This window comes from Urocitellus parryii, chromosome 4, assembly GCF_045843805.1.
Source record: "Urocitellus parryii isolate mUroPar1 chromosome 4, mUroPar1.hap1, whole genome shotgun sequence".
In the NCBI taxonomy this organism is placed as follows: Eukaryota; Metazoa; Chordata; class Mammalia; order Rodentia; family Sciuridae; genus Urocitellus; species Urocitellus parryii.
The window spans coordinates 203,584,603-203,609,077 of NC_135534.1; the positions used below are offsets into that span (position 1 = coordinate 203,584,603).

The 24,475-nt window shown below is 45.3% G+C and overlaps 1 protein-coding gene across 1 annotated transcript in view; it reads left to right on the plus strand.

The window, feature by feature from the left end:
* Positions 1 to 24,475, plus strand: part of Garnl3 (GTPase activating Rap/RanGAP domain like 3) — a 145,392-nt gene that overhangs the window by 88,968 nt on the left and 31,949 nt on the right. Inside the window, exons 12-19 of the mRNA XM_026386385.2 lie at positions 2,177 to 2,280; positions 8,034 to 8,142; positions 10,313 to 10,358; positions 10,954 to 11,060; positions 17,000 to 17,115; positions 18,829 to 18,933; positions 20,085 to 20,159; positions 23,196 to 23,307. Of these exons, the coding sequence (XP_026242170.1) occupies positions 2,177 to 2,280; positions 8,034 to 8,142; positions 10,313 to 10,358; positions 10,954 to 11,060; positions 17,000 to 17,115; positions 18,829 to 18,933; positions 20,085 to 20,159; positions 23,196 to 23,307 (774 nt within the window). The remainder of the gene's footprint in view (positions 1 to 2,176; positions 2,281 to 8,033; positions 8,143 to 10,312; positions 10,359 to 10,953; positions 11,061 to 16,999; positions 17,116 to 18,828; positions 18,934 to 20,084; positions 20,160 to 23,195; positions 23,308 to 24,475) is intronic.

Below are 24,475 nucleotides of genomic sequence, written 5' to 3' on the forward strand. Positions count from 1 at the left end.
TTTTATTAATCAATTTGATCTATGTTTGAACTTATACCCAAGATGAGGGAAGGGATGGACCAGAGACAAAGGACAGGAGTCGAGCATCACCTCCAGTCTGACAAGGGTCACTGGACACATTCAGTGCCTCCATTGAGCTTTGCAAGACTAGTCAGCCTCACAGCCTCTAGGAGGTGGCAGTAGTCATGATCCGCCCATAAATACAGTTATACACCACATCATGACATGTCCATCAGTGATGGACCACATCTGTGACAGTGATCCCACAAGATCACATCACCTAGTGACACTGAAAACATCTCAGTTCGTGTCAGTATGCTCCAAGAGGTTCACACAAGGATGAAATCAGCTAAGGACACCTTCTCAAAATGTGTCCCCATCATTAAGTGATGCCTATCTGTACTTACTATTGAGCACCATCTGTGTACCAGGACTGTAGTACATATGTAGATAAACCAAAATGGGCCCTGCCTTTCTAGGAGCCTAGAGTTCACTGAACACACGGCCAGTAAACAGCTAACAATCAAATAGCTTAGTACTAAGTACTTACAGCAGTTAAGGAGCAGAATGCTGCTGGGACACTTTGCCAAATCTGGGGGCTTGGGAGAGGCTTCTCTGGGGAAGTGATGTTTGCAGCGAGAGGCAGGGATGACAAGTGGCAGCAGCTGGAGTGTCTTAAGGAGAGAAGAGCACTCCCAGCAGGGGAATATCAGTGAAGTCCTCGAGGCTGGAAAGCATGTGACTTCTCCTAGAAACTAAGAGAAAACCTTTATAACTGGAGTGAGCAGACGGGCCAGGAAGGATGCCCTGTGGACTGGAGAAGGGAGCAGTATGACCCTGCAGGAAGTCTGTGGTCCCCTGGGCAGGGGTCTGAATGGAGCAGGAGGAGGGGCCAGTGGAGAGGTGGTTGCCACAGTCCAAACAGGAGGTGGTGGCCGCCGTGGCTGGGGGGCAGCAGACTGGCAGGGAGAAGAGTGCACTAACCGGAGAGCCCTTTCCAAGGCAGAGGGGGTAGGACTGAAATGTGGGAGGTGAAAGGAAGAAAGGACCCCCCCACAGCATCTGGGCTTCTGGCCTGGGGACGTTGGCCGTGGTGGCGCCTTGGATTATGAAACTTCCTGGGGGCATCTGAGAACGGGATCTGGGGGTGGGGCCTAAGAGAGGATGGTAGATAAGATCCAAGTTTAGATCTTATGTCTAGGTAGCACTTCTGTCATTTTCCTGTGCATCTCCTGTGCCGCTGTTTGATCTTCACAATCAGGCCTTTAGAACAGTCGGGCAGGTGGTAAGAGGCTCCTTTGGCCTAAATGTGACAGGCCTCAAATCTGGGTGCCCCGGCCCTCAGGGAGCCCCGTCTTCCCACCAGCCCCCGTTGGCATCATCTCAGATTCTGAGTCCGAGAGCAGGGTGTGTGAGGACTGTGCTGGAAGTAGGCGAACTGACAGGGCTGGTGGGAGGCCATGGCCCCAGCCTCCCCAGAACAAGCTCTGTGTGCACACGGTGAATTCCCAAGTGCCCATAAGCTCATCATCCCAGGACCAAACACAGCCTCCCTACTCTGGAGCAGACTACCGTCCCCGGGGCCCCGGAGACAGCCAGGCACTCTGTGGAACACTTTGTGGATATAATCTTTTTCAGTCTTCCCAGCATCCCCCATTTTCAAATTAAGAAATTGAGACCCAGAGAACAGTGAGATGACTTGTCAAAAGAACTATAGCTTAAAATAAATTAAGAAAATGCCATAAAACAAAACCTTAAACTTTGGGGGAAAAATAATATAGCTAATGAGTTTGAACCCAAGTCTGCCTAACTCCAAAGCCCCTGCTTTCAACCACTGCACAATTCTGCCAGATATATCACTTGCTTTTGTCTCGTGGACATGATAATTGTGTCGTCTTGTGTTGATTTCATCCTGTATGCCTCAGCAACTGGAAGGCAGGCCAGACTTCTCCTGATATCCTCCATTCTGAGGTAAGACATGAATCAGCAAGTGAGCTCATAGAGAGAGGAGGTCTTTCATGTGGGTAGAAGCTTTGCTTCCACTCAAGTGGATAATCCAGAATGACTTTTCAGAGTGTGTTCACTGTGTCCTTACTCCTCAATCTGCAGATAAAAGCTATTTCCCTATGGCCTCAGAAGGTTCTGCATCCAATAAATGCACACTTGTATTTTGCAGATGACACCACAGGGATACACTCAGTTTATACTGTGTACCAAGGGCACGAGATCATGTTCCATGTTTCCACCATGCTGCCATATTCCAAAGAGAACAAACAGCAGGTATGTGTGAACATGGGCTCTTTGAGAACACCAGCCATCAGTGACCTGAATGTGGAGAGAGCACCATACTGCTTTCACAGAATTGAGACTGTACGTTACTAAAGTAGAATATCGCTACCAATTTAGGGATGCTTTTTACAGTTGTACTCTTAAAACTTTCAACAAGACTTTGGAAGCTCTATTCTCACTGATGCTACATCACCATAAAGAAATAAAGGGACATAGGTAATAAAGTGCATGAGTGTATGAACATGTAGATGTGTTTGCATGTGTGAATATAGTTTCATAGACTCATATTAGTCTGTATTGTGCTGCTATAATGAAATGCTCCAGTCTGGGTACTTTGTAAAGAAAAGGGGTTTATTTATCTTACAGTTGTATAGATTCAAGAGCATGCCACTGGCATCTGTTCAGCTCTAGTGAGGGCCTCATGGCAGATGATATCATAGTAGCTGTCATGTATATGGAAGAAATCACACAGCAAGACAGGAACCCAGAGATTCAGGGAGGTACCAGACTTGTTATAACAACCCACTCTTGCAAGACCCACAAGAGAAAGAATGGACTCCCATGAGAAAAGTGTCAGTCCTCAGTAAAAAGGGACAGACATCATTACCTATATACATGTATATACATGTATACACTAGTGAAGTGACTTTGAACCATGGACAGCCAGAGGAATGAGAAGTTGTGCTCCATTTGTGTACTCTATGTCAAAAAGTATTCTATTGTAAAATAAATAAATAATTTTTTTAAAAAAAGGCATAAGAAAGCAAACATTAAAAAAAAAAATGTCAGTTCCACCTAAAGACCTCATCACCTCCCACGAGGCCCATCTCTCAAGGGTCTCGTCACCTTTTGACACCACACTGGGGGCCAAGTTCCCAGCACATGAGCCTCCGGGGGACATGCTCACACCACAGCAAGACACCCCAGAGACTGATTTGCGTAGGTGTTGCCTTGCCTCAGTGTACCTTCGGTCATTTCAGAATGAGACTCCAGGACATAAAACAGTGGATCCTGTGCGGTAGCTGGCAAGTGCTGTTTTCCGGGCCGCGGCAGGTTAACCCTGAGCGTCTGCATGGGCAGCACTATGCTGGGAAATTCCCTGTACACTTCTTGCCCACCCCAGAGGTTGGCCATTTTCGGGGGAAATTTTCCAGTTCAGACATGACAGAGGCTGGGGGTTGGGGTTCCATGTAACTTTTTAGGAGATTGTTTCATGCTTTTCCACGTTGAAGGCATCAGTATGAGGCAGCATCACTGATATGCATGGACGGTTGTTCAGATTTATGAGAAATAGGAACCTAGAGAGGTGTTAGGGCCGGGAAGCCTGACCCGCTGAGCAGGATGCCCTGACCCTGGACTCCAGGGCTGCGCCCTGGGTGCTCTGCACACCTGCTCTGTTCTCTTCCTCCTTTTTCATGGCAGCAATAGTGGAATCATTCTCAGCTCCTCTCTTTTGTCTCATCCCACTTTTGATTTGGCAGGAAATCCCACTTGTTCTACCTTTAAGACTCATCTAAACTGTGGCCGCTCGGCACTCTGGTCTCCGTCACCATCACCTCTCAAATAGACCATGCTGTAGCCTCCCTGTCTCTCCCTTGTCCCCTGAAGCCAGCATCTCAGTTCAGCAGCCAGAGTGAGCCTTAAAATGTAGGTCAGGTCATTTCCCAAACCACATGGCTGCCACTCCACCAGGGAAAGCCTCTGTGACCCTGTTCCTTCTCTCGTTTTCCCCTTGTTTCCTGCATCCCATCACATGGGCTTTCTCCCTCTTCCTCTCCCCAGAGAACCTGGCCTGCTCAGGGCCTTCGCCTTGCTTTCCAGGCCGCTGAGCTCTCTCCCAGCCCTCCAGCAGGCCTCCTCGTGCCTCCTTGGACCCGCTCAAATGTACTCCGAAACTAACCTCAGGCACTCTTTTTTGTTGTTGTTTTTAAAATATTTTTAGTTGTAGATGGACACAGTACCTTTATTTTATTTATTTAACTCATATACCATGCAGTTCACCCTTTAGAGCACACAGCTCTGTAGACTCTAGTGTGTTCGCGGGTTATCCAGCAGTCAGTGTAGAGCATTTCCATCACTGGAAGAGAAGCCCTCTCCCCTCAGCTGTCCTCTCCCACTCTACCTTGGTAACCGTGAACTTCCTCTCTATCTCTGTATTTGCCTGTTCTGGACTCTTCCTATGAATGAAAATACATTGTAGCATTTATTAAAAATCCCTTTTTAATTGCTAAATAATTCTCTATAATATGGATTTATATCACATTTTGTTCATTCAGCAGTTAATGAATTAATAATGACTTTTTAAAAACACTTTTAGTTGTAGATGGACACAATATCTTTATTTTACTTATTTATTTTTATGTGGTGCTGAGAATATAACCCAGTGCTTCATGCATGCTAAACAAGCACTCTACCACTGAGCTACAACCCCAGCCTTAATGATTAATATTTATTGTGGTAAAATATGCATAATGTAAAGTTTGCCGTTATAACCACTGTTCTGTGTGCAGTTCAGTGGCATTGAGGACTTTCACATCAGTAGGCAACTGTCACCACCATCTATCTCCAGAACTTTTTCTCAGACTGAAACCCTGTACCCATTAATCAATGGCTCTGCATTTTCCCCTCCCCTAGCCTCGGATGGCCATCATTCTACTTCCTGTCTCCCAGCTACTTGAGGTTCCTCATATTTTTTTAAAAATATTTTTATTAGTTATTAATGGACCTTTATTTATTCATTTGTTTATGTGTGGTGCTGAGAATCGAACCCAGTGCCTCACACATGTTAGGCAAGCACTCTACCACAGAGCCACAACCCCAGCCCCAAGGTTCCTCATATTAATGGAATAATAATTTTGTCCGTTTGCATCAGCTTCTTCACTTAACATGATGTACTCTGGGTTCATCCATGTTGAAGCATACATCAGGATTCCCTATATTTTCAAGGCTGAGTAATATTCCATTGTGTGTATGCACCACATTTTCTTTATCCATTTATCTGCCGACACTATGTTCTTTTGCACTTTTGGCTCTGATGAATAATGCCCCTATGAATATGGATATACAAACACCCAATTGGACCCTGCTTTTAATTCTTGAGGTATATATTCAAAAGGGGAACTGCGGGATCATATGGTAAATCTATGTTTTGGGGGAGCGCCCATGCCCTTTTCCACAGTGATTGCCCCTTTTACATTCCTGTCAGCCCCACACAAGCTTGCAGTTCCTCCTCACCTTTGTTATTTCAGATGCCACAGAGTGGGCATGAAGTGAGGTCTCATTTTGGCTTATACTTCCTTAATGATTCATGATGTTGACCACCTTTTCATGTGCTTGTTATCCACATATAAATTTTCTTTGGAGAAATATCTAAGTTGTTTGTCTCTTTTTAATTGGATTTTTTGCTGTTGTCATTGAGTAGCAGGAGTTTTCTAATATAAATTCTGGATATTAACCCTTATCATATATCTGATTTGCAATTACTTTCTCCCATTCTCCACTGGGCTGCCTTTGCACTCTGTTGACAGTGTCCTTTGGTTTACAGAAGTTTCCAATATTGATGTGTTCTGATTTATCTATCTTCTTCTTTTTTCCCCCAGTACTAGATGTCAAATTCAGGGCATTTTGTGCACGCTACACAAAAGATCAACTTCTGAGCTACATCCCCAGACACTATCTTTTTTTTTTTCCTGTGCTTTTAGTGTCATACCTAAGAAATCATTGCCAACAATAATGACTTTTCTTTCTTTCTTTCTTTTTTTTTTGGTACTAGATGCTCTACCACTGAGCCACATAACCAGCCCTTTTTTTTTTTTTTTTTTTTTTTGAGGCAGGGCCTCATTAAGTTGCTAAGGTTGGTTGCCCTTGAACTTGCAATGCTCCTGCCTCAGCCTCCTGAGTCACTGGATGTGTGCCACTGCACCCAGCTAATAATTACTTTTTGCACTGAATTAAATTGAAATTTGGAGATGCTCTCTAAACCTTAATTTCCCCATAATATCCTGTAAGAATCAGCAGGGGCCCTCTTTTCCAGGAGCTTGCAGTGCAGAGAAGATTCCGGGAAGCCTGGGCAAACATGACTGTGCAAAATAGAAAGTCATAAGCCCAAGGAAGGGCATCAGGAAAGTTCTACAGACACCAGGGGACAAAGAAGGCAACATCTAACGGAAACAGGGAGGCTTCCTGGGCAAAGTGTAATTTGTCTGGGCTTGGTACTGAATGGGAGAGCAATTGCTTGGCTTGCATGAGGCCCTCGGTTTGATCCCCAATACTGGAAAAAAATAAAAAAGAAAAGAAATAAGAGTCAAGGCAAAATAAACTGGTAAGCCAAGGCCCTGTTGTATTTATTTTTTTTGCCACAAAACAAACCACTCCTAAACTTATTAGCTAGAGAAAACTGGTTCACAACTTCTCATGGTCCTGCATATTGACAGCTCAGTCGGCAGGTTTTCCGCTGCTGTCTCAGGGAGCCTCCTGAGAGACAATCCCCTGGCAGCTGAGCTGGAGTTATTTGGAGGCTGGATGTGAATGCTAGGAATCTGTCCTTGCTCCCATCCTTGAAGTCTCAGGGCCTCTCAGGGGCCTCTGCATGGCCTCTTGGGGGACGCTCTCCTGTCTGCAACAGGGCTCACTACTGACAGGTGGCACAGCCCTCCTGGCCCCCTGCACAAGTTCCATGTTCCAACAGGAGGCAGCAGAAACTATGGTGCCCTTTTTTTTTTTTTTTCACTCAGAGTTCAACCCCGGGACACTGTACCCCTGAGCTGCATCCCAGCCCTTTTTGTTTTGCATCTTGAGACAGGTTCTCACCAAGTTGCCCAGGCTGGCCTTGAATTTGCAATCCTCCTACCTCAGACTCCCAAGTTGCTGAGGTTACAGACTCTCCTTTTGGAGGCTGGACTGGGCACCAGTTTAGGGTTACATTTGTGACAGTTTATTCATTGCTGCACTATGCAGCCAGCCATATTCAAGGTGAACCACCTTTTGGTAAGGGGCGTGAGAAAGAATGAGTTTCCATCTGTAGTCCCCCATAACCCAGAACTGAGGACACATGGGATCCAGAGGAACAGGGCGGCATTGTGATTGACCAAACAGGCAAAGGCTAGGGCACAGGTGAGCAGTAGCCTCTGCTGGGGTGAATGCAGCAGTATTGGTGACAGCTGCGCTCACTCGTTCGTGCACTGTGACAGCTTTTGCCACAGGAGCTGCCTGGCTGTGAAAGGACCACATGGTCCTTGAAGCTGAAAACATTAAATTCTGACCCTTTACAGAAAAAAATCTTGTCAGCCATGGGTCTAGGAGATCATTCTGGATAGGTCAAATTTGGTAGGCCATTGTTCTCACCAAGTGTGTACTTCAGAATTAGCTAAGGAGGAAGGACTGGAGATATAGGGAGAAAGAAAAACTAGCTAAGGCATTTATAATATAAACGTTTGAGCCCCTCCCCTGGGGATTCTGATGCACCCCCTTGTTCAGTGCCCAGCTCAGGAGATGAATAAAGATAAGCCTAATAGGGCAGAAGAGTGAGGAGAGAGTGGAGGCTAGGAGGCTGGTGAGGAGGCTTTTGTAGACAAGAGGAAGTACAGGCCTGAGTCAGGAGATGGGCAGGGAAATGGGAGGCAGCAGTCAAGGTCAGCTGAGGGTCGGGCTCTGCTGGCTGCTGTAGATTGTTATACAACGTCCTGTTTTTCAGCTCTGCCATATTTGAGCAGCTTTCTCAGTGATGTTGTTTGTGCTCACTGCAGGTGGAAAGGAAACGCCACATTGGAAACGATATTGTCACCATCGTGTTCCAGGAGGGAGAGGAATCTTCTGCCGCCTTCAAGCCTTCCATGATCCGCTCTCACTTTACACGTATCCTGGGCCTGTTGACTGCTCTGGTTTAGCAGTCTCACTGGAAGTTATTGACCTTTGCACAAATGTTATCACTCACATGATTTTTATTGTTTTGAGGGGGTTATTTTGGGGGACTGGAGATTAAACCCAGGGGTGCTTAGCCACAAAGCCACATCCCCAGTCCTTTTTTGTTTTTGTTTTTGTGGTGCTGGAGATTGAACCCAGGCCCTTGCGAGGCAAGCACTCTACCAACTGACCTATATCCCCAGCTCCCCATTCCTTTTTTATTTTTTATTTTGAGACGGGGTCTCACCAAGTTGCTTAGGGCCTCACTAAGTTGCAGAGACTGGCTTTGAACTTGTGATCCTTCTGCCCCAGCCTCCTGAGCTGCTTGGATTTCAGGCATGCGCCATTGCACCTGGCAGTGACATGTTTTCATTGCTATGGTCTGAGACTCCCAGTTTGGGGGGTTTTTTTCCAAGGTTTTGCATTTTTGCCTCTTCCTTTGCCCCCACTAAATTTATGGATAGATTAGCTCTCAGAAAATTCTTGAATTCTGAGGGAAACTTCCTGCACCCATCAGTAATAAATGAATTAGAAGAATGATAGGTAATGAATTTTTCTTTAGGTATCTGAGTAATTTTTCTTTAGGTATCAAAATTTGTAAGTTAAAAAAAAAAAGCCAAAATCATTGTGCCTGGTTGATTCTGAGTTTGACCATAGCTGCCACATTACCACCTCTTAAAATCTGAGAAGTGAGTTGATAATATTTTAATTTGCTTCCCCTAATGACTGTTCATCTCATAGTGCTGGCAGATTCCTGTGATGAGACTGACGTCCCCTGCAGTGTCTGAGTCCAGCTTGGCCAGACAGCAGGGAGCATGGACTCAGCCATTCCAGATGATAACTAATCATGGCCCACTTGCTCTGGGCCACAGGCTGTGACAGTGAAACCCACAGGTTTTAAGTAAAGGGCAACCAACAGGCATTTCCATGATAAATGCTATCTAGTTTTTCATGTTCCCTGAAGACTCCAGTAGAAATGTCTGGAGACAGGCACTCTGGGACTCAGACATCTCTATGCTTTGCCTTATCCCTTAGAACCTGAAATATAGCACATTAGTAAGTGTTTAAAGTTGAAGCCTCCAGACTTCTCCTAAGAAGGAAGAGAGGAAAACAGGTATTTGCCTCCACCTGCACTATGGATTTCCCCCATCCTCATCCCTGCTTGCTAAAACTGTCTCCCCTGACCACTGAACTAGGACTCATATCACCTCCTTCCTGCATCAAGTCCCTGGACATAGCAGAAAACTTCCCAGGTGCACCCCAGGATAGGGAGTGAGGTGGCTTTAAGTGGCCAAATCAATTTTTTTTTATTCTCCCTTCTTTGCAAGTTTTAGATTTAGGGCTTAGCAGGTTCATTTATGGAAAGGACAGCAGGAGTTGTTAATGCAAATTCTATTCCACCCAGCCAGGGAAGGGAAATGCCAAGGGCCTGGTGGCTTTGTGGCCAGCTAGGAGAGGGAAGCTAATGGAGCATGGATAGAGGAGGCCACTAGATGTGGTTGTGCTATTTTGATTTTTCAAAAGAGCTCATGGAGATATAATTCACACACTGTACAATTCACCCTCCTCTTTTTTTCTCAGTGCTGGGGATGGAACCAGCACTCCTGCGCAGAGCTCCGCCCCCAGCAGTTGTGCTATTCTGGGGTTGGCAGGCTCCAGCTCAAGCTCGGGAGACTCTGCTTAGAAGCTGTCACCAGCCACATTGGCTTGTTCTATCTTGTTTTGTCTACCAAAGCTAAGAGAGAGAGGGAAGGTGTATAGTGGAAACATTTAAATTGCTTTTCCTCTCGAACATGTGAGATGAAATATATGACTAATTTCATGCTGGGGTCTTGTTTGCTCTCTCTGCTTGGTTGGCTGTTTCATTTCATATCTTTATTTACATTGCTCTCCTGACAGCTTTGGAGATGCAGCTCTTTCCCAGTGGTGGTACACACAGATGCTTGGACCAGGCAGGGGGCTCTCCTGTAAAGAAGCCACAGTTGTGTCCTAACCCGAGGACCTTAGGAGCCCTAACCACAGAAGGGCTGGGCAAGAGCCTTTTGCACAAGGACTTTCCACAGCACAAGCTGTCAACTGCGAGCGCCAGGGTTGTTGATTATTTCCTTGACCATCCCCACAGATATCTTTGCCTTAGTGAGGTATGACCAACAAAATGACAATTACAGGTGGGTGACAGCCTCATCTCACTTCTTGCTCTGATTATCTGTCTACATGTTAATTTGACATTGATACTCTTGATGTGCATGTTTCTTTTTGAGCCTCTTTTAGAGGCTCCTGTCTCCTTCCTTTACCCTTCTGTGCTCAAAAATTAACAGTTAAAAGTTATCATGTTGTGAAAAGAGTATGAACTTCCACCAAATAGATTTAGTTTTGAATCTCAGCCTTGTCACTTGTTAACTCTGAGGCTTTGTGAAAGGGTTGATTTCATCAGAGCCTCAGTCCTCTGTAGAATGAAGGGAACCACCCCAGGCAGCCAAGGGAGAATCGGACTCAGGGCTGCATATTAGAAGGCCAGCTGTGCCACCTGTAAGCTTCGGGCACACAGAGGTGACCACTGCCATTATTCCTGGGGAGTCTGACCTTATCCGTAGCTGATGAGTTAGACCACAGAGGATGCAGGAAATCTTGGCCCTGGCCCTGAAAACAACTCAGCTGGAAAGGAGGGCAGGGCCATGGCCAAGGCTGCTGGACACAGTGAAGGGCAAAATAGTGGTGATCTTTGAAGAAAAACCAACTAATTCTGGAATGTTTTCTGTGTAGGCTGAAAATATTTTCAGAAGAAAGTGTACCACTCTTTGGCCCACCCTTGCCATCTCCACCGGTGTTTACAGATCACCAGGAATTCAGGGACTTTTTGCTAGTGAAACGTAAGTTTCTCTTTTGAAATGTTTATGCAATTTGTTCTGCATCAGAATCTCTCTCTCCAAATCCTCCCAGGATGCTGCAAAGAAACCTCCTGTTGAAGTATTCCGGGCTCCGGGCTCCGTTCATTCTTCCACAGCACACATCTGGTTTCTGGCAGTGTTGTATAGGTTTCCTCCTGGGTCCTCATATACAGCCACCCCCCGCCCACATGCCTTGTGGTTTGACCACCCTTGCCCCACACAACACCAGGGGCCTCCAATTAACCTGTCCACCTGGGGTCCTGGTGCAGCCCCTGGAGCCTCTGCTGTGTGTCTGTGCCTTTGTCACAGTGGGATGGAGAGGAGGGGAGGAGGCTGTGATTACATTAGGGGTAGGGGGTGAGACAGACAAGTGGGCTGTGAGGGGGTGTGCAGCTCTGCCCACCCCAAGCCTCACCAGCCCACGTGCATGTGTCTTGGCTCCACTGATGATACCCCAGAGCCTCACTGTGAGTCCCCATCCTCTAGACTGCAGAGCTCTGCCACGCACATACCCACACCCAGTGTGTCCCTTGGTCACCCTCTCTAGAAGGCCAGGGAGGACTGTCTCTGGTGATCAGAAACAAGTCTCTTGGCTTACTCATGCACCCTCTTCATGGAAGTGCAGCTTGCAAGCCCCAGGGCCCTGGCAGTACCACTCAGTCTGTGCCCTGTGAAGAGGCCACTTCTAGCCTTCTGCCAGGCACGCTGGGCACTGCAGCTGCTCTGCTGGCTGCCTCTCATCCCTGTCCACCTACAAACATGGTCTGCCTAATTCTGTCACTATTGCTGTGTAGATGGGAGCATTTGGAAAAGCTCCTGAGCCCTCTTCTGTGTCCATCTCACTGGCCCCAAGGAGCAATATTGAGTTCAAGGTCTCAGAGTCCTTCATGGACACTGCTTCTCCTCTTCCTGCCTTAATTCTCCTACACAATTGACTAAAAATGACCCCACAGGCCAGGGCCAGGGCCAGACATAAGTTGTCCCTCTTTTGACTTCCTGTCTCCCCAGTTCGTTCTTGGCCTTGCACAGGAATCTTCCCTCAGTAGCCACCAGAAGCTCCCTGGTCTGCACATGTAGCTGGCACTTGAAAGAATGAGTGTCACTTAACTCCAGGCACCAGAAACATCCCCGTCTTAGCCAACAATTGATAACCACTCTACCTTCCAGAATCCCTCCAGCCTCTTGCAGAGATCCTCTCATGATTTCCAGCCTCTCCCCTGGTGAATAAGAGACGTAAGGCACATGTTGGCCAGGCTCCTTCATGGTCCCAGCTGGCCCCAGAATTGTTATTGCTCATTCTTTAGCCTGCTCCAGGGTCTAAGGGCAATAACTCCCCCTCATTGGAAACCAAAAAAAACCCACTATAGACCGCTTGAAAAAGATGATGGTCCTATCTCTTCCTTTCCGGTGTCTGTGCCCCTTCTTTGAATGCTGGAACAGGGGTCATAAACTCAAATGCCTAGAGAGGTGGGGAGGGAAATGAATGAGGGAGGGGTAGAGCAGAGGACAGTGAGGAGCATTGGGAGCCCCTATAGACTGGAGAAACGCCCCCTGCTCCAGCCAGCTGCTGCCTTTCAGGAGCATGAGCCCGTGTTACCAGATATTCTGAGTTTTCAAAACAAACCAAACATCTGAAATGCTGCCTGATTTAAACTGTGGGTCCATATGGTTCAAAGCCCAAGGATCAGATGAGAGCAAGAAACAGCCAGCAACAGGGAGCACCAAGCCCTAGGGCCCTGGAGCCTAGGCACGGGAGGTAAGCACTCTGGCAGGGTGTCTGCAGAGGGCTGAGGCCACCAGGGCTTGTGGTGCTTTAACACTAGATTAGTTAGAGGGTCGCTTAGCAACACTGGAACCCAACTCATAAGTGGAATCTTGCCATTTTTTTCTTTTTTTTAAATTTATTCAATTTGTTATACATGATGGAAGAATGCAATTCATTTCATATTACACATATAGAGCACAATTTTCTAAGACACTGATTATACATAAAGTATTTTCACACCATTTGTATCTTATACATGTACTTAGGGTAAGATGTCTACTCATTCCACCATCATTCCTACCCTCTTGCCCTCTCCTTTACCCTCCCTCCCCTTTGCCCTATCTAAAGTTCCTCCATTCCTCCCATGCTCCCCCACCATCGCCATTATGAGTCAGCATCCTCATATCAAAGAAAACATTTGGCCTTTAGTTTTTTGGGATTGGCTTGCTTCACTTAGCATTATATTCTCCAGCTTCATCATTTACCTGCAAATGCCATGATTCTATTCTCTTTTAATGCTGAGTAATGTTCCATTGTGTACATATACCAAAGTTTCCCTATCCATTCATCTACTGAAGGGCTTCTAGGTTGGTTCCATAATTTAGCTATTGTGAATTGTACTGCTATAAACATTTATATGGCTGTGTCCTGTAGTATGCTGTTTTTAAGTCATTTGGGTATAAACTGAGGAGTGGGATAGCTTGGTCAAATGGTGGCTCCATTCCCAGTTTTCCAAGGAATCTCTATACTGCTTTCCAGATTGCTGCACCAATTTGCAGTCCCACCAGCAATGTATGAGTGTGCCTTTTTCCCCACATCCTCGCCAACACTTATTATTGTTTGTATTCTTGATAGCTGCCATTCTGACTGGAGTGAGATGAAATCTTAGAGTAGTTTTTATTTGTGTTTCTCTAATTGCTAGAGTTGTTGAACATTTTTTCATGTTTGTTGATTGGTTCTATGTCAGCTTCCAAAAAGTATCTGTTCAGTTCCTTGGCCCATTATTGATTGGGTTATTTGTTTTTGTTTCTGTATTAAGGTTTTGAGTGCTTTATATACCCTAAAGATTAGTGCTCTATGTCTGACGTGCTTGTGGTAAAGATCGGCTCCCATTCTATAGGCTCTCTATTCACTTCAATGATTGTTTCTTTTGCTGAGAAGAAGCTTTTTAGTTTGAATCCATCCCACTTATTGATTCTTGGTTTTAGTTCCTGCACTACAGGAGTTTTATTAAGAAAGTTGGGGCCTAAATCCGACATGATAGAGATTTGGGCCTACTTTTTCTTTCATTAGGAGCAAAGTCTCTGGTTTAATTCCTAGGTCCTTGATCCACTTTGAGTTGAGTTTTGTGCATGGTGAGAGATAAAGGTTTAATTTCATTTTATTACATGTGGATTTCCAGTTTTCCCAGCTCCATTCGTTGAAGAGGCTATCTTTTCTCCAATGTAGGTTTTTGGCGCCCTTGTCTAATATAAGATAACTGAAGTTGTTTGGGTTAGACTTTGTGTCCTCTATTCTGTATCATTGGTCTACAGGTCTATTTTGGTGCTGATACCATGCTATTTTTGTTACTATTGCTCTGTAGTATAGTTTTAGGTCTGGAATAGTAATGCCATTAGCTTCACTCTTCTTGCTAAGGATTGCTTTGGCTACTATGGGTCTCTTATTTTTCCAGATGAATTTCATGATTGCTTTTTCTATTTCTATAAGGAATGCCATTTGGGATTTTGATTGGAATTGCATTGAATCTGTATGGTGCTTTTTTTTTTTTTTTTAGTTATACATGGGCACAATATCTTTATTTTGTTTATTTATTTTTATGTGGTACTGAGGATCAAACCCAGGGTCTCACACGTGCAAGGCGAGCACGCTACCACTGAGTCACAACCCCAGCCCCCTGAATAGTGCTTTTGGAAGTATGGTCTTTTTGACAATATTAATCCTGCCTATTAAGAACAAGGTAGATCTTTCCATCTTAAGGTCTTATTTAATTTCTTTCTTTAGCATGTTATAGTTTTCATTGTAGAGGTCCTTCACCTCTTTCGTTAAATTTATTCCCAAGAATTTTTTTTGAGGCTATTATAAATGGGGTGATTTTCCAAGTTTCACTTTCAGCAGATTGGTCACTGATGTACAGAAATGCCTTTGACTTATGGATGTTGATTTTATATCCAGCTACTTTGCTGAATTCATGTATTAGTTCTAGGACACTTCTGGTGGAATGTTTTGATCTTCTAGTTATAGAACCATATCATCTGCAAATAGTGATAATTTGAGTTTTTCTTTTCCTATCCATATCCCTTTAATTTCTTTCATCTGTCTGATTGCTCTGGCTAGAGTTTCAAGAACTATGTTAAATAGAAGTGGTGACAGAGGGCATCCCTGAATCCAGCCATTTAAATAGAGCCAATCAGCAGTGACTCATTGGCTCCTCAGAGACTTGGAGGGAAATGAAATGAGAGGTTCCACAGATCTGACATTAAACATATGGAAGGTAGATAGGAAGAGAACAAAGAAGCTGTAGGTGGTGGAGAGGGCACATTGCAGGGACAGAGCCTGGGGCCAGGAATACCAGGAGGACTCAGTGAACTAACCGAATAGGAGAAGCCCTAGAATCAGAAGGCACTTTGAATTCTAAAGAGGATTTAGCAAGAGGAAGGAAGTAGGCCAGGTAGAAAAATGCCTGTGTAATGGGAAGTGGAATTTCAACAAAAATCCTGGTTTTTCCCTTAGTCTATTAAAACAAATCATGGATTTTTCTAAGGTAATAGGAAGGGAAAAAATCCCCAGTCACCTAATTAGTGAAAATAATAGCTACACACGTAATTTAAATTTCTTAAGAGATATGTTGCCTGGTACAGTGGCATACTCCTATAATACCAGTGTCTCAGGAGGCTGAGGCAGGAGGATCACAAGTTCAAAGCTAGCCTCAGCAACTCAGTGAGACCCCAAGCAATTTAGTGAGACCCTGTCTCAAATTAAATAAATATAAAAAGGGTTGGAGATGTGGCTCATGGATAAGTGCCCTTAGGTTCAATCCCTGGTGAGAGAGAGAGAGAGAGAGAGAGAGAGAGAGAGAGAGAGAGAGAGAGAGATTGATTCTTGCCCCACATAAGCTCAGTTTGTCCCCAGCATACAGATCCTATATAGGTGTCCCCAGAGTTCCATTTTTCAATCTATAAGCACTGACCTTCCTTTGACCCTCCTGTATGGGACAACTAATAGTATTTATTCAGTTTAATTTGCCTAAACCTGTACTAACTCTTTATATGTGTTATTTCTTTTAAATGGCAACAACCCATAAAAATATGTCTATACTTATTGTATTAGGTTATATATATATAAAAGCCCCAAGAAGCTCAAAATTTTGCTTAAGAATATACAGCCAGGCTGGGTATAGTGGTGCACACCTGTGATCCCAGCTGTTCGGGAGGCTGAGGCAGGAGGATAGTAAATTCAAAGCCAGCCTGGAAAATTTAGCGAGACCCTGTCTTAAAATAAAATTTTAAAGAGGGCTGGGAATGCAACTAAGTGATAAAGTGATTTCCTAGCATGCACATGGCTGTGGGTTTAGTCCTCAGTACTAGAAAAGAGAGAGAGAATGCACAGCTAGTAGCAAAGCCAGGACCCATACCCAAAACTGCCTTGACTTCAGATTCCTGAACTCATACTTCCTGTTCTTTGCTGTAATACATGACTGCACTTTCTACTTTATTGGCTTTTAGTGTCTGTAATTCACTAAAACCCTACTTCTTTCCAGAAGAAACTTCCATTAGGCTAAGAATCCCAGTATTCTGTTGAGACAATTGTTATATATTTGCTGCATTTTGTTGGAATGACATCTGGTGGTTTGGCCCCTTGTGTTGGATGGGTGGGTAGATGCATGGTGGGTTGATGGGTATTTGGTTAAAAAGGTATTTAGGTAAAAGCTTGAAGTCCTACAAGAAAGCCAAGCTTGACATGCCTATGGACTCTGCATGTCTCGGCACAGAGACATTTAGAGGGTTTTTAGCATTCTTCCATGAAGGGACAGTCACATTGATGGTAATACCAGTACTGGGAAGGTAGGTGGTATTCACTGTGAAGGGTCTTCTTGAGAATAACGTTCTTCAGTGGCTACTGATGTTTGCAATCCCCTTTTTACTCTTTGTCATAGTAATTAACGGCGAAAAAGCCACCTTGGAAACCCCAACCTTTGCCCAGAAACGTCGGCGCACTCTGGACATGTTGATTCGATCTTTACACCAGGACCTGATGCCAGATTTGCATAAGGTACTTGGCCCACGGTCTTCCTTCCCTCCTGTGGGGTGTGAGCTGAGATCATAGTCCTAGCAATGTGGCCCTGGTTAAAGCACAGGTGTCGCCTTGATCCTGTCCGCAGCCACTGCAGCTGACACAACAAGTGGGGTGTCGAGTGCCCACATGAGAAGGCATTTTCACAAAGCTGAGGCCTGTGGAAATCAGAGTGCAAGCAGGGGTGGTTGTGAATGTCAGTCAGCAACATCTGGGGCACTGGAGAGTGCTTTTTGGAGTGCTGTCCTTGGTAAACAGTGTTTTCTATGCCATGCAGCCGACAATTGGGCAAAAAATGGGGATGGAAGGGAGAAATGGAGTACTTTTCTAAGATTTCTTGGCTTGCTCCATAATCAGCACTGAAACTAGCATTTTCAGCCCCTTAGTGCCAGATATTTCCTAGCCCATGGTATGTCCACACTGATGATATCCAGCCCTTCCTCAGGGGCACATGTGAGCTCACCAGGGTCAGAGACTCATTAGTGCAGAATAACATCATCACTGTTTGAAACATTTCCCTATTTAATAAGAAAACACAGGACAAGTAGGGGAATTCCCTTAGAATCTGTGTGTTCATTCGTGAACTCCTATAGAAATAATTATTCCTGATGATGTAGGTAAAATAAAGGTGTCTGGCTCTCACCCAGTTGAAGTGTAGGATATCAGAAGGAACTGATGTGACCACTATCCTTTTACAGTACCCTTGCCATCTTCTTGGCTGGTACTCTGTAACAGTTCTCAGGGAGTCAGCCTGGCTGAAACCAGGACCCTGAAGGGCTGGCTTGATAATCTATCAATTCCTTTCCCTCCTAAGGACAAGGAAGGTACCAATGAGTAACGATGCCCCTCAGGTCTCAGCTGAGGTATTGCCACCTTGGCAGGCATCCCCAACCCTCCAGTAGAAGCCAGTCCCCTTAGCCAGTCCTATAAAATGTTCTGCTGTGTCCCAGAGATTTACCTTGCATAGCAGTGGTCACCTGTGCTAACCAGGTCATTAGCTACTAGCTTTCACCCCTACTCGTCTCTGTGCTCCACAAGGACAGAGACAGTGTCTGCCACATCCATCAAGTCTGGCAGAGGCATAGGCATTCAGTCAGTGCTTGCTGAGTGGGTGAGGGTACCCAGTTCTCTCACCATGGTCTAGAAGGGACTGTAGCATTGGCCTAGGATGCACCAGGAGCTGTGCTAAGCACCTTACATGTACCATCTCATTTAATCCTCATAACACACCTGGGAGACAGGTGTCAACTACACAGACTCAAGACTGACCACTTGCCCTACATGACCATGGGGCCTCGGAGGTGTAGTTCCAGGGTAGTGTCCTGTAGAATTCAGTGTTGAGTTCCTGAGGCACCACTCTATGGAACAGCATCCTGGAGCTGTGCAGCGTGTGGCCCAAGTCACACTGTTAATAAGTCAGTGAGCAAGGGCCCTCTGGTTTGCCTGGTCTCAAAGGCCACATCCTCAGCCATTATGCAGTGGGGGCTCCTACCTGTGGACACTTCATCCCCAAGTCTGACACAGACCTGGCACACAGGTGCTCCATAATTGCTTATTGAATGAATACATAAATACAGAGGGTAGAAATAGAACCATCTGGACAACAGGTCTGTGCATTAAGAGAAGCCAGAGGGTGGGACTTGACCACTGCTTGTGGAATTCACAGCTTATTTTGTTTGTTTGTTTTTCCAGAACATGCTTAACAGACGGTCTTTCAGTGATGTCTTACCCGAATCGCCCAAGTCAGCCCGGAAGAAAGAGGAGGCCCGCCAGGCAGAGTTTGTCAGAATAGGGCAGGTGGGTTTTACTCTGAGACCTCTTCTGCAAGACATCCAAAGCAGACGCCCACGTGCAGAAGCATTTATGTTGCCTGCCTTTGCCACAGCTCTGTGATCTCTCTTAGGATTGCCATGGGAGCCATGAGTGAGATTTTTGAGTGTACAGCTATAGTTCCCTGTAGGTATCAGTGAGAGGACAGCACTCCTTTCAAGGGAGCAGGGACCACTTGCCTGCCTCCTAGGAATTTTCTGAAGAGTAGGGAGCCAATTTGAAAAAAGTACCTTGACCCACCCATGGCAAGAGGAAGCACAGAGTGGCAGTTCTGCTCACAGGAAGCCTGAATGTCCACTCTGTTTCCATGAAGCCACTGTCACGCTGTCCCGTGTCCCAGGCCTTGGAGGAACTCATGCTGCCTCTGCCTCAGTCCCATGTGATACTAGCGCTCTTCAGCTCCAAGCTTCCTCCCAGATCCCCCATCCCAGCAGGGAAACAGGGGCAGGGGGACTACCAGCTAAGATAAGGTTTGACAGGCAGTAGGGCACAAGCCGAGGGGGTGGGGGTGAAGGAGACCCACAGTCAAGTTCTTGGAGGAGAGATCACTTTTTCCAAGACAGGTGCATCAGTCCTTGTTTAAAGATGCCTGCCTCTCCTTTCAGGGATTCTGAGCCATCAAGTTTGAAAAGGGACCTGGGAATCTGTATTTTCAATGCTCACAGTTTAGAAAGCACAGGGGGTTTTGGGGGGTTTTGTGTGTGTGTGTTGTGTCCTGGGGATTGAACTCAAGAGCACTTAACCCCTGAGCCACATCCCCTGCCCTTTTTTATTTTGAGACAGGACCTTACTAAGTTGCTGAGGCTGGCTTTGAACTTGCAGTCCTCCTGCCTCAACCTCCAGAGCTGCTGGGATTACAGGCATGCGCTATCACGCCTGGCTCAGAAATCACAGTTCTTAGAGATGAACAAACTGAAATGATCTGGGCCAGGTCATTGTGACCGGGGCTTCACCCTGTCCCACTAGCTTCATTCTTTATCATCAGGGATGAGTCAGTAGATGAACCTGTAGTCACTCCCACTTATTAAAATATCACATTATTTTCAAATCTCAATTATTTATCCTGCTTTTCTTTTGCTGCCTGATAACAAACTTAAAAGAGATCTCTGTCCCATAAGGCTCTAAAACTGAAGTCCATTGTGAGAGGGGATGCCCCATCAAGCTTGGCCACTTCAGGGATCTGTAAAAAAGAGGTGAGTTGCTGATACTTTCAACTTAAACTGTGAATTTTCTTTGTCCTCAGTAAAGTTATTGAGACTCTTGGGAAAAGGCCTTGGGGTGGAAGAAAGAAGAGCTCTGCTCCTACCCAGTCCCAGAGAAAGCCCAGATCATTCAGGCAGCACCTCTGGGTTTCCACCGTGGACTCTTGCAGTCAACCAGGCCAGTCCTGCAGTGCTCCTCCAGCTTGTTGTGCATGTGTGACACCTGGCCATCCTAACCAACTGCAGGTCCTGATGCAGTAGGCCTGGACTGGGCCAAGAGTGGACATCTCTTATGAGCACAGCCCCCTCTAAACAGAGAGGCCCTGGAGTAGGGTTTCCCCAGTGCTGGTGTGTGTGTATGAATCACCCCCAGTTCCTGACCCATTAGGTCTGGGAGAGGCCAAAGGGTTACATTTCTAACTAGTTCCCAGGGTATGGTGAGGCTGCTACGCAGAGGAGACAGGTGGAAACCCCTGTTTAATCTATGGTTCACCAGCCAGAAACCCCTGTGGTCTATTAACTTTCTATTTTCACTTTCCCTGGGGAAAAACTAAGTGATAAAAATAGAACAGGAAAAAAGAAAAACAAATTGCAGTGTGCGCTTACCGCATCCATGCTTTTGTACTGTAAAACAGTATTGTTTTACAGTTCTTAATTACACTCTGAATTAGTAAGTTAGTTAAATGGAACAGTGTCACATGGTACATCACTAGAGAAGCATTCGTTATAAAAGCAAAAGAATTAAGGAGATATTTATGTAGGTGATAAAGACACAGATGATCTGAGCCTGTATACTTTAAAGTTTGCTTTAGAAAAATGATGAGCTCAAATGCAGTGGATGCCCAAAAACCACCAACAACTTCAGACAATATATATGGCAAAGCATTCTTTCCCAAGAAGCAGAAATTTCCACTGTCTCTTTCTGTATAGAATAGGACAGTGTTTTCAAGCACTTTGTAAATACCAAATTACAGGAAAATTCAATAACATACTTAAGGAGTTCTTAGATATAGGACTGGGATTGTGGCTCAGTGGTAGAGTGCTCACATTGCATGTGTGAGGCACTGGGTTCAATTCTCAGCATCACATATAAATAAATGAATAAAATAAAGGTTCATCAACAACTAAAATATTTTTTTAAAAAAAGGTCTGTTGTCCCATAACTTGTTCACTAGTGAACAACAAAGAGCAACCTCCTTGTTGCGGTTGGCTTATAACCTGCCATGGGCCATCTTGGAGAAGCACTGCTCTAGAGGACCCCACTAACTTTGTCACTTGGCACTGCAGAAGCCACAGTCCCTCGTGCTGTTCCATAGAGCCATCTGTTTCCAAATAACTGGGCTTTGTCAATGTCCTGGGCATCCACTGTTTCGTGATCTGTGTTGGTATTCTCAGAGGAGCCCCCCAGAAGTCCTGCACTTGGGCCACATTCCCACTCCACAAAATCTGCACAAGCCTCTCGCCTGGGAGAAGGGGTCTGGGGCTTGGGCAAACACTGCCCATACTCAGAGCAGAGCCTCTGTGTGGCTGAATCTGAGTCAATCACTGACACTCCATGCCTTGAGAGTGATTCCTGAGATCTCCTGGTCACTGGCACTCTGAGAACACATGCTCACCATGGACACCCACATATACTGAAATGTCAGTGGCACATTCAGAACATTTTAGATGCAAGTTCTGGGGTTTTACAGATCTCCTTCAGTCCCCATGGATCCTCTAGGATCCCCAGATCCTAGGGTGAAAACCCCTTTCTCCTTGAGTATCCCCAACTTGGTCCGAAAACAAAGACTTGGTTGTTCTTTCTCAGTGTTATCTCATGCACTGGTTTCTGTGTCTGTCTCCTGGATGACATTTGTATTGGCTTTGCTTTTTCATGTCCTCTTGCTACAAGTGTCAAGCTCAGAATTGCCAGAACTCCTCTTGGGGAAATGCCACTTCAATTAGTGATATGCTCTTGTGTAGCCCTTCTTCAGGTTATAAAATGTTTTCACATTCTTTAGGCAATCTTTTTGGAACAGTGCAGGTCTATCTTAGCAGTTAGGATATTCTTTTTCAATGCTGTGGGTTTCCTAAAGGGGAAGCATATTTTTCTCTTCTGAGCTAGAAATAAGACACAATGTCTACCCTCAGTGCCCAGGACTCTAAAGGTGGTCCAGAGAGCCTTTCTTCTACTCTCAGGGTGCAAGCATGGCTTCACTGGGTACTTACAGGCACAACTGTGTGTGCACACACAGGTGGACCACACCGGGCCCTTATGTCTAACTGAGAATAATAACTCCTTATGCCTAAAATGAAAATAAAACTAAGATTCAAAGAAGAATTCATGTAGTTTGAACAGGTCACATGGGGGAACAGGAGTCATTTTGTTGGCAACAGATTATTATTATATTTTTCTTTAAGATTTTGTAGCCTTATTGATCAATAAGCATTTTCATATTAAGATAATATCAATTCTTGCATTATGCATGATTGAATGATTTTACTGAATCAGCAACACAGGAATCACAATTTTGAAGTTATGTGGTACCTGCTTTTATGATGAACTAATGTTAATCTCTTAAAAAAAAAAAAAGAAAGAAAAAGAAAAAAGTGCCAATTGGCCCAACCTCCAGGTGTTAAAGAAAACCATTTGGATTCTACCTCTTGGGTCCCCTTCTTCCTCCGGGAGAAGTCTTTTCTGCTGTCCTTTAATAAACTTCTAATTTCTACTCTGAAAAAAAAAAGAAAACCATTTACTGAGATATTACCAATGTTTTGATTGTCCCAGAAATGTCATTATCACACGGACAGGTCATGGCACCAGAAATGTGGATTCACTGCTTTCCCACTGCATATGGATTTGAAAGGAGATCTTCCTCCTGAGGAAGATGACTGAGTCCAGACCCCAGAGCAACCAGGGTTTGGCGTGACCACTCCATGGCGCATCTGTGTTGCTGTTTCAGGCGTCTGCTCTCTGTCCTTTCCACCTGGGGGCTGCCATGTATTTTCCTGGTGCACTCATTTTCCGATGCTTGTGTTGCCTCGCAGCCTTGGGAGCCCCAGTGTTTCTGCAGTAATTTCCCTCACGAAGCTGTGTGCGCAGATCCCTGGGGCCAGGCCTTGCTGGTTTCCACTGACGCTGGCGTCTTGCTAGTGGATGGTTAGTGAGTAGCTGCTTCTACAAATGTCTTTATTTGTGGGACTCGTAGTACTTCTAATATGGGTGACTCCCAATCAACTCTCTTTAGCCCATTGAATGCATGGTCCACCGGGGTGTTAGCAAAGTCTGATTTCCTTATAAAACTAATACCTTGTTTTCAAGGCAAGCAGAGGGTGTATATCCTGAACCAGGCATGCTGGAGGGTGAGTGAGCCTTAGGTTCCTCCCACATCTCTCATTAGTCCATGGATATTAAATGTAAGAATCTCCGATACAGCCAATACTTATCCTGGTCCCAGCATTTTATCTAAATCAGAAAATATAGAGCCACTCTCTCAGGAACTTATTCTTGCAAAGCCTTTTTTTTTTTAAGTTTCTAATTCAAAAAGTACTTGGTGTCCAAAAGAAATGGTAAGATTCTTATATAAACCATTTTTGATGGATAGAGAAACAAATATTTTGACAGGGAGGCAGATTTCAACTCAATAGAAAATCAAACTGGGAAGAGAGCACCCTGAAACAGACCAGCCACCTGGAGCTTGCCCTGGGCTAGGGTGCTGGGGAGCAGGAGGGGAGATTTCCGACAGAGGGGGATGTAGACTCTAGGACAGTGTGGCCCCTTCCAACAACAGGCCTGTTTCGATTATTCCAGACTCCTAATAAATGGCAAAAAGAGCTAAACTCTGGCAACAGGTCACCTCCTGGGGCTTCAGTGACAGCCATAGACACAGAGACAGCACCTCAGACTGCACAGAAGCTACTGTCGAATCTTAGGTTACCATTTTATGAGAACCTGAAAGCCACCACTATAAGATTCACGTGATGGCCTAAGAGCACAGCATCCTGCTGTCCTTTGGCAGGACATTTACTCCCTCCTTCAGACCCTTGCTCAGCACATGAAGTACCTGCTCTGTGCCGGCCCCTGCTGGAGCGCAGCTAGAGAGAGGCAGTGCTTACGGGGCTTCCTGTCCTGATACTTTCGCTGTGTGTCTTGGTCGTGTGCCCGTAATCTAACCATATCTACAACAGATTTAATAAAAGGCAGCTCATTTTAAATTCATCTGTTCAGATTTTAAATCCTTAATTTAGAAACTTTGTGATCTTGGAGAGAATCCAGGGCTGGGGCTAGGGAGTGCTTGCCTAACACAAGCAGGGCCCTGGGTATGATC